The sequence below is a fragment of the Crinia signifera genome, chromosome 2 (genome assembly GCF_055691185.1).
Source record: "Crinia signifera chromosome 2, ASM5569118v1, whole genome shotgun sequence".
In the NCBI taxonomy this organism is placed as follows: Eukaryota; Metazoa; Chordata; class Amphibia; order Anura; family Myobatrachidae; genus Crinia; species Crinia signifera.
Genome location: NC_139218.1, coordinates 895,001 through 909,404, shown reverse-complemented (window position 1 = coordinate 909,404; position 14,404 = coordinate 895,001). Strand labels below are relative to the sequence as shown.

The following is a 14,404-nucleotide window of genomic DNA, read 5'->3' as shown; positions in this document are numbered from 1 at the left end:
AGGCAGTAAGATGGGGGGTGGGACATCCTGTGACACCTGATGAATGCTGGGATTGGGGCAGTGACGGTGGGGCGGGGTCTGACCCTTAGTAACAGGCAGTAAGATGGGGATGGGACATCCTGTGACACCTGATGAATGCTGGGATTGGGGTAGTGACGGGTGAGGCGGGTAGTAACGGGCAGTGAGCGGTGTAGCACAGTGGTAGAAGGGGGGTGGGCAGTCCTATGACACTTTTGGCAGTTTTCCAGGAGTATAAGCAGTGACCATATTGAGTGTGCGCTCCACTGCCTGATTCACACCTGATCACTTCTGGGTGATTTTGCAGATTACTGCTGCAGCCCAGACCTGCCCCATGCTATTCACTATCACCTACATTTCCCTAACCATCAAATGAATTCCCAGTCTGTGCATAACTCTGACCCAAAATCAGCCTCCCTGACCAACCCTGGGGACCCTGCGCTATTCCTGACCCACCCCTGGGGACCCTGCGCTATTCCTGACCCTCCCTGACCAACCCTGGGGACCCTGCACTATTCCTGACCCTCCCTGACCACGCCTGGGGACCCTGCGCTATTCCTGACCCTCCCTGACCCCACGCCTGGGGACCCTGCGCTATTCCTGACCCTCCCTGACCACCCCTGGGGACCCTGCGCTATTCCTGACCCTCCCTGACCGCGCCTGGGGACCCTGCACTATTCCTGACCCTCCCTGACCCCACGCCTGGGGACCCTGCGCTATTCCTGACCCTCCCTGACCCCACGCCTGGGGACCCTGCGCTATTCCTGACCCTCCCTGACCTCCCCTGGGGACCCTGCGCTATTCCTGACCCTCCCTGACCACGCCTGGGAACCCTTCGCTATTCCTGACCCTCCCTGACCACGCCTGGGAACCCTTCGCTATTCCTGACCCTCCCTGACCACGCCTGGGGACCCTGCGCTATTCCTGACCCTCCCTGACCACGCCTGGGGACCCTGCGCTATTCCTGACCCTCCCTGACCAACCCTGGGGACCCTGCACTATTCCTGACCCTCCCTGACCACGCCTGGGGACCCTGCGCTATTCCTGACCCTCCCTGACCACCCCTGGGGACCCTGCGCTATTCCTGACCCTCCCTGACCGCGCCTGGGGACCCTGCACTATTCCTGACCCTCCCTGACCCCACGCCTGGGGACCCTGCGCTATTCCTGACCCTCCCTGACCACGCCTGGGGACCCTGCGCTATTCCTGACCCTCCCTGACCACGCCTGGGGACCCTGCGCTATTCCTGACCCTCCCTGACCACGCCTGGGGACCCTGCGCTATTCCTGACCCTCCCTGACCACGCCTGGGGACCCTGCGCTATTCCTGACCCTCCCTGACCACGCCTGGGGACCCTGCGCTATTCCTGACCCTCCCTGACCACGCCTGGGGACCCTGCGCTATTCCTGACCCTCCCTGACCACCCCTGGGGACCCTGCGCTATTCCTGACTCTCCCTGACCACCCCTGGGGACCCTGCGCTATTCCTGACCCTCCCTGACCACCCCTGGGGACCCTGCGCTATTCCTGACCCTCCCTGACCACCCCTGGGGACCCTGCGCTATTCCTGACCACGCCTGGGGACCCTGCGCTATTCCTGACCCTCCCTGACCACCCCTGGGGACCCTGCGCTATTCCTGACCCTCCCTGACCACCCCTGGGGACCCTGCGCTATTCCTGACCCTCCCTGACCACCCCTGGGGACCCTGCACTATTCCTGACCCTCCCTGACCACGCCTGGGGACCCTGCGCTATTCCTGACCCTCCCTGACCACGCCTGGGGACCCTGCGCTATTCCTGACCCTCCCTGGGGACCCTGTGTAATTCCTGACCCTCCCTGACCACCCCTGGGGACCCTGCACTATTCCTGACCCTCCCTGACCACGCCTGGGGACCCTGCACTATTCCTGACTCTCCCTGACCACGCCTGGGGACCCTGCGCTATTCCTGACCCTCCCTGACCACCCCTTGGGACCCTGCGCTATTCCTGACCACGCCTGGGGAGCCTGCGCTATTCCTGACCCTCCCTGACCACGCCTGGGGACCCTATGCTATTCCTTACCCTCCCTGACCACGTCTGGGGACCCTGTGCTCTTCCTGACCCTCCCTGGGGACCCTGTGTAATTCCTGACCCTCCCTGACCATGCCTGGGGAGCCTGCGCTATTCCTGTCCACCCCTGGGGGAGCCTGCGCTATTCCTGACCCTCCCTGACCATGCCTGGGGAGCCTGCGCTATTCCTGACCACCCCTGGGGAGCCTGCGCTATTCCTGACCCTCCCTGACCACGCCTGGGGAGCCTGCACTATTCCTGACCCTCCCTCACCACGCCTGGGGACCCTGCACTATTCCTGACCCTCCCTGACCACGCCTGGGAACCCTGCGCTATTCCTGACCCTCCCTGACCACGCCTGGGGACCCTGCGCTATTCCTGACCCTCCCTGACCACGCCCGGGGACCCATTGCTATTCCTGACCCTCCCTGACCACGCTTGGGGACCCTGCGCTATTCCTGACCCTCCCTGACCACGCCTGGGGACCCTGCGCTATTCCTGACCCTCCCTGACCACCCCTGGGGACCCTGCGCTATTCCTGACCTTCCCTGACCACGCCTGGGGACCCTGCGCTATTCCTGACCCTCCCTGACCATGCCTGGGGACCCTGCGCTATTCCTGACCCTCCTTGACCACGCCTGGGGACCCTGCGCTATTCCTGACCCTCCCTGATCACCCCTGGGGACCCTGCGCTATTCCTGACCCTCCCTGACCACCCCTGGGGACCCTGCGCTATTCCTGACCCTCCCTGACCACGCCTGGGGACCCTGCGCTATTCCTGACCCTCCCTGACCACGCCTGGGGACCCTGCGCTATTCCTGACCCTCCCTGACCACCCCTGGGGACCCTGCGCTATTCCTGACCCTCCCTGACCGCGCCTGGGGACCCTGCGCTATTCCTGACCACGCCTAGGGACCCTGCACTATTCCTGACCCTCCCTGACCACGCCTGGGGACCCTGCGCTATTCCTGACCCTCCCTGACCACCCTGCTCTATTCCTGACCCTCCCTGACCACGCCTGGGGACCCTGCGCTATTCCTGACCACGCCTGGGGACCCTGCGCTATTCCTGACCACCCCTGGGGACCCTGCGCTATTCCTGACCCTCCCTGACCACCCCTGGGGACCCTGCGCTATTCCTGACCACCCCTGGGGACCCTGCACTATTCCTGACCCTGCGCTATTCCTGACCACCCCTGGGGACCCTGCGCTATTCCTGACCACGCCTGGGGACCCTGTGCTCTTCCTGACTCTCCCTGAGCACGCCTAGGGACCCTGCGCTATTCCTGACCACGCCTGGGGAGCCTGCGCTATTCCTGACCCTCCCTGACCACCCCTGGGGACCCTGCGCTATTCCTGACTCTCCCTGAGCACGCCTGGGGACCCTGCGCTATTCCTGACCCTCCCTGACCACGCCTGGGGACCCTGCGCTATTCCTGACTCTCCCTGAGCACGCCTAGGGACCCTGCGCTATTCCTGACCACGCCTGGGGAGCCTGCGCTATTCCTGACCCTCCCTGACCACCCCTGGGGACCCTGTGCTCTTCCTGACTCTCCCTGAGCACGCCGGCTTCTTGTCAGACTGCCATTAGATGCATATGCTATTTGGGCTATTAACCCACATATAAGTACCCTACGATCCGCTGAAGGAGGACTAACAGTACCCAGAATCTCCCTGAATTCATCTGGGGGTCGAGCTGTCCACTTTATTCCTCTGACTATATGGAACTCTCTTCCTCGCACAGTGCGAGAAGCCCCCACTGTAGAATCCTTTAAGAATAGACTAAAGACTATTTACTCAGCATTATACTGACATCTACTGTAATCCTGTAACATGGCAGCTGCTTTATCTCTCTCCATGGCTTAGTACATAGACCCCACATCCTGTAACATGGCAGCTGCTTTATCTCTCTCCATGGCTTAGTACATAGACCCTGCAGCCTGTAACATGGCAGCTGCTTTATCTCTCTCCATGGCTTAGTACATAAACTCCACATCCTGTAACATGGCAGCTGCTTTATCTCTCTCCATGGCTTAGTACATAAACTCCACATCCTGTAACATGGCAGCTGCTTTATCTCTCTCCATGGCTTAGTACATAAACTCCACATCCTGTAACATGGCAGCTGCTTTATCTCTCTCCATGGCTTAGTACATAGACCCCACAGCCTGTAACATGGCAGCTGCTTTATCTCTCTCCATGGCTTAGTACATAGACCCTACATCCTGTAACATGGCAGCTGCTTTATCTCTCTCCGTGGCTTAGTACATAAACTCCACATCCTGTAACATGGCAGCTGCTTTATCTCTCTCCATGGCTTAGTACATAGACCCCACAGCCTGTAACATGGCAGCTGCTTTATCTCTCTCCATGGCTTAGTACATAGACCCCACAGCCTGTAACATGGCAGCTGCTTTATCTCTCTCCATGGCTTAGTACATAGACCCTACATCCTGTAACATGGCAGCTGCTTTATCTCTCTCCATGGCTTAGTACATAGACCCCACAGCCTGTAACATGGCAGCTGCTTTATCTCTCTCCATGGCTTAGTACATAGACCCCGCAGCCTGTAACATGGCAGCTGCTTTATCTCTCTCCATGGCTTAGTACATAGACCCTGCAGCCTGTAACATGGCAGCTGCTTTATCTCTCTCCATGGCTTAGTACATAGACCCCACAGCCTGTAACATGGCAGCTGCTTTATCTCTCTCCATGGCTTAGTACATAGACCCCACAGCCTGTAACATGGCAGCTGCTTTATCTCTCTCCATGGCTTAGTACATAGACCCCACAGCCTGTCAAATGGCAGCTAGGTGCAGATTGGCTGTGACTTTATCTCTCTTTCCTGTTGTCTCTTCCAGTGTCCCTGGAATCTACGTGTTCTCCGTGTCCTCCGCCCCGCGCCTCACACATCCGCAGTATATCGCACTGTCCTATGTTCCTGTGGACCTGGATTTTGAAACCGCCTCCTCCCTCTGGGTGTTATCGGGTGTCAGAGAGAACCCTCTAGAGTGTTACCATTACAGAGATGGAGGCTGGCAGGTTAGTTATGGGCTTACCAGATTTAGGGAAATGTCTGCGCTTTATATATGGGGGAATTATGGCAAACACGGGCGGGATGGGGCGAAACCAAACGGGAGAGTTTGTGGAACTGAAATATGTAGTTATCAGGTGCAATATCATATGCTGGACGCTCCTCCTACCATGTGCTGGACGCTCCTCCTACCATGTGCTGGACGCTCCTCCTACCATGTGCTGGACGCTCCTCCTACCATGTGCTGGACGCTCCTCATACCATGTGCTGGACGCTCCTCATACCATGTGCTGGACGCTCCTCATACCATGTGCTGGACGCTCCTCCTACCATGTGCTGGACGCTCCTACCATGTGCTGGACGCTCCTCATACCATGTATAACCATCCCTAACCTGGCTAACCTTTCCTCATATCCCAATGTAACCACCCCTACCCTGGCTAGCCTTTCCTCATAGCCCAATGTAACCATCCCTAACCTGGCTAGCCTTTCCCCATATCCCAATGTAACCACCCCTAACCTGGCTAGCCTTTCCTCATAGCCCAATGTAACCATCCATAACCTGGCTAGCCTTTCCTCGTAGCCCAATGTAACCACCCCTAACCTGGCTAGACTTTCCTCATACCCCAATGTAACCATACCTAACCTGGCTAGCCTTTCCTTGTAGTCCAATGTAACCGCCCCTAACCTGGCTAGACTTTCCTCATACCCCAATGTAAACACCCCTACCCTGGCTAGCCTTTCCTTGTAGTCCAATGTAACCGCCCCTAACCTGGCTAGACTTTCCTCATACCCCAATGTAACCATACCTAACCTGGCTAGCCTTTCCTCATAGCCGAATGTAACCACCCCTAACCTGGCTACCCTTGCCTGATAGCCCAATGTAACCATTCCTAACCTGGCTAGCTTTTCCTCATAACCCAATGTAACCACCTCTAACCTGGCTATCCTTTCCTCATATCCCAATGTAACCATTCCTAACCTGGCTAGCCTTTTCCCATAGCCCAATGTAACCACCCCTAACCTGGCTAGCCTTTCCTCATAGCCCAATGTAACCATTCCTAACCTGGCTAGCCTTTCCTCATGGCCAAATGGAACCATTCCTAACCTGGCTAGCCTTTCCTCATAGCCCAATGTAACCATTCCTAACCTGGCTAGCCTTTCCTCATAGCCCAATGTAACCGCCCCTAACCTGGCTAGCCTTTCCTCATAGCCCAATGTAACCGCCCCTAACCTGGCTAGCCTTTCCTCATATCCCAATGTAACCACCCCTTACCTGGCTAGCCTTTCCTCATAGCCCAATGTAACCGCCCCTAACCTGGCCAGCCTTTCCTCATACCCCAATGTAACCACACCTAACCTGGCTAGTCTTTCCTCATAGCCCAATGTAACCACCCCTAACCTGGCTATCCTTTCCTCATATCCCAATGTAACCATCCCTAACCTGGCTAGCCTTTCCTCATATCCCAATGTAACCACCCCTAACCTGGCTAGCCTTTCCTCATAGTCCAATGCAACCATCCCTAACCTGGCTAGTCTTTCCTCATAGCCCAATGTAACCATCTCTAACCTTGCTAGTCTTTCCTCATAGCCCAATGTAACCATCTCTAACCTGGCTAGCCTTTCCCCATAGCCCAATGTAACCATACCTAACCTGGCTAGCCTTTCCTCATACCCCAATGTAACCACCCCTACCCTGGCTAGCCTTTCCTTGTAGTCCAATGTAACCGCCCCTAACCTGGCTAGACTTTCCTCATACCCCAATGTAACCACCCCTACCCTGGCTAGCCTTTCCTTGTAGTCCAATGTAACCGCCCCTAACCTGGCTAGACTTTCCTCATAGCCCAATGTAACCACACCTAACCTGGCTATCCTTTCCTCATATCCCAATGTAACCACCCCTAACCTGGCTCGCCTTGCCTCATATCCCAATGTAACCACACCTAACCTGGCTATCCTTCCTCATAGCCCAATGTAACCACCCCTAACCTGGCTCGCCTTTCCTCATAGCCCAATGTAACCACCCCTAACCTGGGTAGCTGTTCCTCATATCCCAATGTAACCACACCTAACCTGGCTATCCTTCCTCATAGCCCAATGTAACCACCCCTAACCTGGCTAGCCTTTCCTTGTAGTCCAATGTAACCGCCCCTAACCTGGCTAGACTTTCCTCATACCCCAATGTAACCATACCTAACCTGGCTAGCCTTTCGCCATAGCCCAATGTAACCACCCCTAACCTGGCTAGCCTTTCTTCATACCCCAATGTAACCACACCTAACCTGGCTAGCCTTTCCTCGTAGTCCAATGTAACCATCCCTAACCTGGCTAGCCTTTCCTCATAGCTGAATGTAACCACCCCTAACCTGGCTAGCTTTTCTTCATAACCCAATGTAACCACCTCTAACCTGGCTAGCCTTTCCTCATAGCCCAATGTAACCATTCCTAACCTGTCTAGCCTTTCCTCATAGCCCAATGTAACCCCACATAATCTGGATAGCCTTTCCTCATATCCCAATGTAACCCCACATAACCTGGCTTGCTTTTCCTCATAACCCAATGTAACCATCCCTAACCTGGCTATCCTTTCCTCATAGCCCAATGTAACCATTCCTAACCTGGCTAGCCTTTCCTCATATCCCAATGTAACCGCCCCTAACCTGGCCAGCCTTTCCTCATAGCCCAATGTAACCGCCCCTAACCTGGCTATCCTTTCCTCATAGCCCAATGTAACCATTCCTAACCTGGCCAGCCTTTCCTCATATCCCAATGTAACCACCCCTAACCTGGCTAGCCTTTCCTCAAAGCCCAATGTAACCACACCTAACCCGACTAGCCTTTCCTCATAGCCCAATGTAACAATCCCTAACCCGACTAGCCTTTCCTCATATCCCAATGTAACCACCCCTAACCTGGCTAGCCTTTCCTCATAGCCCAATGTAACCATCCTTAACCTGGCTAGCCTTTCCTCATATCCCAATGTAACCATCCCTAACCTGGCTATCCTTTCCTCATACCCCAATGTAACCACACCTAACCTGGCTAGCCTTTCCTCATATCCCAATGTAACCATCCCTAACCTGGCTTGCCTTTCCTCAAAGCCCAATGTAACCACACCTAACCCGACTAGCCTTTCCTCATAGCCCAATGTAACAATCCCTAACCCAACTAGCCTTTCCTTATAGCCCAATGTAACCATCCCTAACCCGACTAGCTTTTCCTCATAGCCCAATGTAACCACACCTAACCTGGCTAGCCTTTCCTCATATCCCAATGTAACCACATCTAACCTGGCTAGCCTTTCCTCATAGCCCAATGTAACAATCCCTAACCCGACTAGCCTTTCCTCATAGCCCAATGTAACCACCCCTAACCTGGCTAGCCTTTCCTCATAGCCCAATGTAACAATCCCTAACCCGACTAGCCTTTCCTCATAGCCCAATTTACCACCCCTAACCTGGCTAGCCCTTCCTCATAGCCCAATGTAACCACACCTAACCTGGCTAGCCTTTCCTCATAGCCCAATGTTACCATACCTACCCTGGCTAGCCTTTCCTCATATCCCAATGTAACCACCCCTAACCTGGCTAGCCTTTCCTCAAAGCCCAATGTAACCACACCTAACCCGACTAGCCTTTCCTCATAGCCCAATGTAACCGCCCCTAACCTGGCCAGCCTTTCCTCATATCCCAATGTAACCGCCCCTAACCTGGCCAGCCTTTCCTCATATCCCAATGTAACCGCCCCTAACCTGGCTAGCCTTTCCTCAAAGCCCAATGTAACCACACCTAACCCGACTAGCCTTTCCTCATAGCCCAATGTAACAATCCCTAACCCAACTAGCCTTTCCTCATAGCCCAATGTAACCATCCCTAACCCGACTAGCTTTTCCTCATAGCCCAATGTAACCACACCTAACCTGGCTAGCCTTTCCTCATATCCCAATGTAACCACATCTAACCTGGCTAGCCTTTCCTCATAGCCCAATGTAACAATCCCTAACCCGACTAGCCTTTCCTCATAGCCCAATGTAACCACCCCTAACCTGGCTAGCCTTTCCTCATAGCCCAATGTAACAATCCCTAACCCGACTAGCCTTTCTTCATAGCCCAATGTAACCATCCCTAACCCGACTAGCCTTTCCTCATATCCCAATGTAACCACATCTAACCTGGCTAGCCTATCCTCATATCCCAATGTAACCATCCCTAACCTGGCTAGCCTTTCCTTTATATCCCAATGTAACCACACCTAACCTGACTAGCCTTTCCTCATATCCCAATGTAACCACCCCTAACCTGGCTAGCCTTTCCTCATAGCCCAATGTAACCACCCCTAACCTGGCTAGCCTTTCCTCATATCCCAATGTAACCACCCCTAACCTGGCTAGCCCTTCCTCATATCCCAATGTAACCACACCTAACCTGGCTATCCTTTTCTCATAGCCCAATGTAACCATCCCTAACCTGGCTAGCCCTTCCTCATAGCCCAATGTAACCACACCTAACCTGGCTAGCCTTTCCTCATAGCCCAATGTAACCATACCTACCCTGGCTAGCCTTTCCTCATATCCCAATGTAACCACCCCTAACCTGGGTAGTCCTTCCTCATATCCCAATGCACCATTTAGTGTCACTGTGCTCAGTAAGCCGTCTCAGTGGGTGTGGCACAGAACTCTGTGTTCCATTTACCACAACTCTCTGTATTGTCCAGCTCCCATATTTTGTAGACCATCCTTATGTGAGGCATGGTATCAGTAGACCACATCTACTGCGCTGCCCTAGTCTAAGTTCTCACTCACCTCCTTATATCCCTCCTATATCCATGCTGGTTCCCTCTAATAAACTCATTGCCCCATCAGTACACCTGGATATTCTTCCTCATTTATACCCTCCATTCCATCCCCCCTTACTCTTTATATACTGGCACTATAGCTGCTATACGCGACTGATGGATTAGTACCCTAGGGTATAAGCTGTCTGGCCATTTCTATGGGCGGTATTCAATGTGAATACCGGCGAGGTGCAGCGAATCCTGTTTAGGATTCGCTGCACATTCGCCACGTTCCGGAGCCTCGACGGCTCCGGTATTCAATGAGTCAGGGGCTCGCTGTCCCTGACCGGCGAATATGAGCTCCTGCGACGAACGCCGCAGGGAGCCTGAGGACAGTGGCAGGCAGGGAGATGAAAGTCTCTCTGCCTGCCCCAGAGCGTATGTGGGGGGGAGGTGGGCTCCCCGGGTGCCAGGCAGCACAAGCTGCCCCCCGGGGGTGGCAGCAGGGGACCGGGTATGTTCACTACACCCGATCGTGCATATGTAACGATCGGGTGCAGTGAATATATGAATATCTAATGAGCGGCTCGGCTCCGGCGCCCCCTGCTGGCTGCTGTGTAAAAAAAATGTAAAAAAAATATATTTTTTTAAATTAAATATATATTCATGTGCTTACAGCACATGAATAAAGATAGCATGCCCCTCCTCAGAATAAAATTCCTGATTTTTTGACACCAAATGTAAAAAAACAAAACACTTTATTTTAAAAGATCACATTCCACTTCTCCATAAAAAGATAGCGATTGCTACTCGGTGAATCATGGCGAAAAAAACCTTCAAATGTATTCGCCATCTGGTCATTGAATAGGGTGATTCACCGTTTTAGTCAAAAATTCGCCGAACAGCACAAATTCGCCATAAAAACCTGGCGAATCAGCCTCATTGAATACCGCCCTATATCTTTGTTACATAGAGGCTTACAGACTGGGGGCCAGGTGGCTGACACTCGGGATCCCGATGGCCACTGGCTATTCTCCCTTTTGGGGGTCCACAACCCCCATAGAGGGAGAATAGAATAGGTGGTGAGCCCCCAAGGGGCTTCGCTGCGCTCACTCCCCCCCCCCCTGCTGTCTGAGTCCGGGCAGTCGGCTAATGACTGTTGGGGTTCTATACCTCACAGTGCGGACTGCTTACTCCAATAAATGAGGATTACATAACGGGACATTATAATTAGTTGGGCAATTTTCCCACCATCTGTCTGACGAGAAAACGGCTTTAGTTCCTCTGCTTTATCCTTATCACCGATCAGTCCGTCACCCTCGTTACTTAGGGATCCTATATTGGACCCTTGGAACGCTGCTGCGGCTTCCTGACTCCAGGACAGGTACATGCTGAGCTACTGGAACAATGCTGCTCTGGTGTGTGTGTGTGTGTGTATATATATATATATATATATATATATATATATATATATATATATATATATATATATATATATATATATATATCCACAGAACAGGCGGCACTCACGGAAATAATGAGAAGGACACGCAAGGTGCGCTTAACGTTTCAATCTTTACATCATTTTCATGTCATTCGCCTTCTGACTGATGCGATACACTTCTTCCTCCATAGGAAAACCCTCACCGTATATTATTATCCCTGCGGTTTGGGGGAGCACTGAATATCCATTTTGATGTTAACAGCAGTTGGCCTGTATCTTTATCCTGGATCTATGATACCTTGACAGTATCTACTCCAGTCAGGGCACAGATCCCTTTTTGCCCATCAACCGGTTAATTGAGAACACCTGTCGATTGATACCCTATCACCCCTGAAGAAGTCCTATCGGGACGAAACGCGTAGGGTCTTTCAAAAAAGGGTTCTTTGATAAAGAAAAACTTGCTGTACATAACAGAAAAACCTGTTGGAAACTGTGTATCACACATGGAATATATTAAGCTGTGATCATGTGTATGATTTAGTATGTTTTATTCCACTGTATGAAATACATTTTTTAAATCTTTCATTGTGCATTTGTGTGTACACACATTCTGTGAAACTATCAGCGCACCTCTATACTCCTCTTTTGTCTTATATATATATATATATGTGTGTGTGTGTATATACACATTGTTTGCAAGACCCCGGAGTGCCAGCCTCTTCTTTCAATTATCTGCATCTCCAGGAAGGGCATCGGGACGGCTGCCAACATGGAGTGAGTGCCGAGCCGCACCACAGTGTGTGTGTGTGTGTGTGTGTGTGTATATATATATATTGCCATGTGTAATTGCATACTTTGGCTCTGTCATCAGAGACTGCATTTCCTGTATTTGCCCACCCCCAGCTTATACCATTCCTCCTGGCGTAGATCAGTGCCCGCCTGGTGCCTGGCATATGGTATCGCAATCTGATTTGTTCTCTGTTTCTATCCAGCCGACCACACACAATGACTATATGAGGAGACTGTCAGAGGCTGTGCGAGGAGACCTGGATCATATTGGAGGTAAGTGCCCCTCAGTCCTTCTTCCTGTAGGGTGGCTGCATATGTTTACCTGTACCAGATGTGTTCATATATAACATGACGGAGTCCACCCAAACCCCATACTGTACCTTTGTATCATTAATGAACTGCGACATCTGTCTATTAGGATGTGGGCGTAATCTATCATATATCGGGCGGACAACAAGACCATTACGTTGTCACAATATTATAAAAGGTTATATGAATCACAGTGTATCTCGCCATTTCAAATCCCAACGTCAAAGTGACCCAAAAAGTTTATCTATTGTGGGTTTGGAAAACTCCCTCAGACTTTGAAAGGAGGAGATAGGTAAAATATACCAGAAGTCTTTTGGACTTTGAAATTTATTTTATCCAGATGGTCTAAATGAAGCACGAGAATTGAATTTGGTCATATAGTTCTTCAGGCGTGAAAAGGAGGTGTGGCTTCCTGTACCGGGCACTGTGACGTACAACCTTGGGTGGCACAGCCACTTCCACTCTTGGAGATTTTTGTTTATCTATTTACATTTGAAAGGAAGGAAATCATATAATTGTAATACACACTGTACCCCCAGAAATTGCTGAGAGATCCTGCTAGTACGGTACACAGTCTGGCAGCCATTGTTGATGATGATTACCATGTATGGCTTTGTGTGGCACATGGTAATCATCATCATCCTCTATGGCTGCCAGCCTGTGTGTGGTACATCATCCTCAATGGCTGCCAGCCTGTGTGTGGTACATCATCCTCAATGGCTGCCAGCCTGTGTGTGGTATAGCCATTTATAATGTGACGTCCAGTAATAGTTATTAGTGTCAGTATTATAAGATGATATCGTGACAGTCTGTGGAAATGTTTTCCCTAGACTAGAGATGGGTATACTGTGACAGACTGTGGAAATGTTTTCCCTAGACTAGAGATGGGTATACTGTGACAGTCTGTGGAAATGTTTTCCCTAGACTAGAGATGGGTATACTGTGACAGGAGCCTATAAACAGGCAAAGATACTCGGCGCCGCAGCGGCAGTACAGACTGCACACTGCCGAGACAGACCAGCAACTAGTCCCCTCACCTGAAGAAGAGGGCGGACCTGGAGGCGTGGCCCAGGGCATCACGCAGGGAAGCATGTTCTACAAAAGGGCCTTGTACACTACAGTACTGTAACACACACTGCGGCAGTTCCTTGTTCACTACAGTACTGTAACACACACAGCCCGCACTGCACTGCGGCAGTTCCTTGTACAATACAGTACTGTAACACACACAGCCCGCACTGCACTGCGTCAGTTCCTTGTTCACTACAGTTCTGTAACACACACAGCCCCTACTGCACTGTGTCAGTTCCTTGTTCACTACAGTTCTGTAACACACACAGCCCGCACTGCACTGCGGCAGTTCCTTGTACAATACAGTACTGTAACACACACAGCCCGCACTGCACTGCGTCAGTTCCTTGTTCACTACAGTTCTGTAACACACACAGCCCGCACTGCACTGCGTCAGTTCCTTGTTCACTACAGTACTGTAACACACACAGCCCGCACTGCACTGCGGCAGTTCCTTGTACAATACAGTACTGTAACACACACAGCCCGCACTGCACTGCGTCAGTTCCTTGTTCACTACAGTTCTGTAACACACACAGCCCCTACTGCACTGCGGCAGTTACTTGTTCACTACAGTACTGTAACACACACAGCCCGCACTGCACTGCGGCAGTTACTTGTTCACTACAGTACTGTAACACACACAGCCCGCACTGCACTGCGGCAGTTCCTTGTACAATACAGTACTGTAACACACACAGCCCGCACTGCACTGCGGCAGTTACTTGTTCACTACAGTACTGTAACACACACAGCCCGCACTGCACTGCGGCAGTTCCTTGTTCACTACAGTACTGTAACACACACAGCCCGCACTGCACTGCGGCAGTTCCTTGTTCACTACAGTACTGTAACACACACAGCCGGGCATGTGTGTGTGTGTGTGAGTGTGTGTGTGTGTGTGTGTGTGTGTGTGTAC

General features: G+C 52.2%; 1 protein-coding gene across 3 annotated transcripts in view; it reads left to right on the top strand.

Annotated features, from left to right (window-relative positions):
* Positions 1–14,404, top strand: part of WDR4 (WDR4 tRNA N7-guanosine methyltransferase non-catalytic subunit) — a 189,701-nt gene that overhangs the window by 145,926 nt on the left and 29,371 nt on the right. For all 3 annotated transcript variants that reach the window (XM_083171428.1, XM_083171427.1, XM_083171429.1), the window contains exons 10-11: positions 4,928–5,108; positions 12,309–12,378. In XM_083171428.1, the coding sequence (XP_083027554.1) occupies positions 4,928–5,108; positions 12,309–12,378 (251 nt within the window). The remainder of the gene's footprint in view (positions 1–4,927; positions 5,109–12,308; positions 12,379–14,404) is intronic.